The 3795-nt window shown below is 33.6% G+C and overlaps 1 protein-coding gene across 1 annotated transcript; it reads left to right on the top strand.

Annotated features, from left to right (window-relative positions):
* Positions 1–817: 817 nt before the first annotated feature.
* Positions 818–3567, top strand: LOC102225603 (cytochrome c oxidase subunit 6C-1). The gene is made up of 4 exons (XM_005797112.2): positions 818–905; positions 2047–2161; positions 3201–3333; positions 3450–3567. Exons 2-3 carry the CDS (start codon positions 2057–2059, stop codon positions 3324–3326), a joined length of 231 nt encoding a protein of 76 aa, XP_005797169.1. The 5' UTR covers positions 818–905; positions 2047–2056; the 3' UTR covers positions 3327–3333; positions 3450–3567.
* Positions 3568–3795: the final 228 nt, after the last annotated feature.

The following is a 3795-nucleotide window of genomic DNA, read 5'->3' as shown; positions in this document are numbered from 1 at the left end:
GCATTGCATCAAACAATTAAGACAAGCCTATGGAAGAATGATTGACCATTTAGTTTAAAATATAACTCTAACAACTATTAAGGTAATGTATGTAAAATTCAATATTTTGGAAAAATTAACATGATAAAAAAATATCTCACACATGATTCCAGATCTGAGCAATTATTAATACCCTTTTTTCCCCCTAAGTGACATAAAACAGGAAGCTTAGTCTGATTCAAAATCAAGAAGTATTTTGTTTAACGGCGTACAATATATCGGGTTTAAACTATAGGTTTTAATGGATTAAAACAAGAATACCAGGGGAAATGCAAACACATCTATTTTAAACACAAAATAATGTTTTAGGAAAGTAACCGCATGTATTAGATTTGGTGTTTCTTTACGATCAATACTTCAATAGTTTGAGAGTGCCCTCTTGTGGTTCAAACTTTGTATCACAAACCTTATGCCCAGCCTATGGAGATCTGAAAAAAAGGTTAATGTTAATAAAATCCCTACAGAAAAAAAAGTATTGTGAAATATATAGTGAATAAGCAAGAAATTAGGTAAGTGAATTGCATTTTTATTGCACCTTTAATGACTGTCACCAAAATATAGTGTTTTATAAAGACAAATCATAAAAAAACGATTAAAAGGCAAGAAAATGGCCCATTTTGTAAAACAACAAACAAACAAAACATATGTTAGACTTGGCAACAACAAAGCTTGCAAATAATATTTTATTGAATATTTAAAATTCTATTTTATTTACTTGTGTTTGTCCTCTTATTAACAGTAGCTCACTTTGCCTTTTAACTTTACTACTTTCTGTTCTCTCGCGGCTCCGGTAGAGACTCTTCCTGATAGAGTAAAACGCCACTCTGGTGTGTTAGCGGTTTCTCTGAAGGTCGTCTGTGCTAACTGTGAGTATCTCGAAAATGTATTTATTAAATACTTTTCGTTGTTTGGAGTTTATACCAAATTGCCCTTAACAACGAGGCCAAACGTAAATATTGTTCAGGCTTTAATTTAATTTCCTCCTTGACGCGGTTGAGTTAGCCGTTAGCTTACTTTGACCTAGCTATCATTAGCGTATCTTCCATTAGCTAAGTGCTAACCAGAAAGTGCTTCGAAATTAAAACAACACTGTTTATTTGCTTACTTAATGTTTATACATACATATCAACTGGACATTTCCTAATAGCATGGGCTTGGATTGATTATAGTGAGCAAAGTCATTGTTTCTCCGCAAGCAACTATTACCACGACTCGGCGTCTCAGTCAGATCTGATGAGTTTCACTATATTTTTAAGTAATTTGATTGTAGCAGTTGCATAGCTTTTATTTTTGAGTAATTTGCTCAAATACTTGTTGAAAATTATATTAATTTCTGGTTTAAAGACGGCGCTCTAGATGTCAGTTGACATAGTAAGAGTGCTGACCTGACATAGCAACAGTGCTTCATGGCGACCTGCCTAAAGTTAACATATTTGATAATCACTTCGTTTTTATAAAGATAATTTCTCATCCAAGGTCAATATTCAGTTGCACAAATAAATTACTAAAACATGAATTATGAGGAGCTCATTCCAAGTAGTGTGTGACATTACGTTTTTCTATCAATAGAATAGAATAGAACAGAAGTACTTTATTCATCCCAGCAGGGAAATTACTTCGCAGTTACAGCATAGAGACAAGACACAATAACAACTACCACTGAGTAGTAGTTGTAGATAAAATAAAAATAAAATATAAAATGCTATAAATTGTAAAAATATAAAATGGTGTTAATATAAAAAGCAACTTAAGAGCAGTCCTTGCAAGATTCAAAACATGCAGATATGTATATGTACAGCAAGTGTGCCACAGTGCAGTTGTGCAAAATTGGACTGAATACCTAAACATTATCATCCGGTGTTGTGTGTGTATGTGTACCTATAAAATATCAGATGATTATTTGTAGATATGTATTACATGAAACATGTTATGAGAAAAATAAGGCATACTATGTCGGTTTGTAAAGTTAACATGTCACTTTCTGTGTTTGTTTTTTCTTTCTTCTAGCTGGTTAAACATGTCGCTGCCAAAGCCGGTAATGAGGGGCTTGTTGGCGAAGCGCCTCAGGTTCCATCTGCCCATCGCGTTTGGAGTTGCGATAACAACAGCTCTATTGTACAAGGTGGGAACAGGGGACATGTAAAACCCAACTTTGACTAGTACTGTAATACAAACTATAATAAGAACAATTCAAAATGTTCCATATGCACATACAGCGTCTCTTAAAAGGAGACAAATATTTCTCTATATTTGGTGAGTTCAAGCCCTACACAGAAACCAAACCTGGAATCATAAAAGCATATAAACTCAAAAGGTTCATAAAGCATTCATGTTTGAGTTAACATTTGGTAAACATAGTAAAGGTTGTTTCATGTTTTTAAACTAAAAGCAAATTTTCATTCATTTAAAAAATTTAAGCTGAGTAATTGGGAATGCTTTTTGTGCGTGAGAATGTGTCTGTTTCAACCATACAAATAATTTTTATAAACAAACAGCGGGAATAATCAGCAGCAATAACTTACATTTTTAAACGTATATAATTGCAAATCATTAGATATAACATGTTTATAGCAGAAAAAATAACATTAACATTTTCTTAAAATGTGCAGCATTCTTTTTTGTGAGAACCCAGTAGATGGAAAAGTTTGTAGATTTACTATGAGCATAAAACTCGTTATTTGTGACCATGGGACTTGCAGTTGAGTTGTAGCAGTACAAGTTTGCTGTCTGTGCAATGTGATCTGTTTCTTTTGGCTCAGTAGGGAGCAGTTTGATGGAACCTTTGTGTTGGACACATTGTCTGTCACAGTATTACGTCTGTAACCCCTTTGACTTTGTAGCATTAAATCTCAAAATTAGTCTTGCAACAAAAGAAAATGTTACAACTTGCAAAACATTTATTAAAGTTATTTTGCATGTGTTTGCTCTGCAAAATATTTAATTATTAAATAAAAATGAATATTATTTATAATATTATAAAATAGTATAGAAGTTTAGGTCTTACATGTTGAATTAAATTGTGCATTGTATTTTCTGCCCAACAAATGTCTTATTTTAGCAGATGTTTAGCCTAAATCCTGCACTTTACCTTCCACTTCTCAGGGTTTATTTCCCTGATTAGATTATATAGAAACAAAATTGAAATTCTCTGTTTGCTACAGTTTGCAGTGACTGAGCCCAGAAAGAAGGCATATGCTAATTTCTACAAGCATTATGATGCTGTCAAAGAGTTCAAGGCCATGAGAGAAGCAGGGATCTTTGAGAGTGTGCGTCCTGCTGGAAAGTAATACATATGTAAGTCTTGATATTGAAAAGGAATCGTATGCCTTGTACCACAAGCAATATGCTGGTACAAAATTATCGTAATTGAAACTAGCTGTATCTAATAGTTGTGCATATCCTTCTTCCAGCTTCACCGTCCCGTCATTCATTCCTGGCCTGAAGATGGTTTCCCTTTGATGCTTACTGATTACATATGAACACTGTTCTGCTGTTTGTTCCTCAAAATAAACTATTCTATTAATGAAATGCTGTCTCTGTGCTTTACTTATTGAGAAACAAAATATTTTCGCAGATCAAAGTGCTGCCAAGATTATGTATTTATTATGTAGCATTTGTAAAAATATACTATACATGAGAAATCTTGCAGCTAAGCTGGAGGTCTAAATGTAAATGTTTTATGTGTAATTGTTGCCCCCTGCTGATGAAACTCTGCATTGCACTCTTTGTTTGCGCCGCCTTCGCCTTCCTGTCCAA

The sequence above is a fragment of the Xiphophorus maculatus genome, chromosome 20 (genome assembly GCF_002775205.1).
Source record: "Xiphophorus maculatus strain JP 163 A chromosome 20, X_maculatus-5.0-male, whole genome shotgun sequence".
NCBI classification, from domain to species: Eukaryota; Metazoa; Chordata; class Actinopteri; order Cyprinodontiformes; family Poeciliidae; genus Xiphophorus; species Xiphophorus maculatus.
Note: the sequence above shows the minus strand (reverse complement) of the source record. Positions and strands in the feature narration are given on the sequence as shown.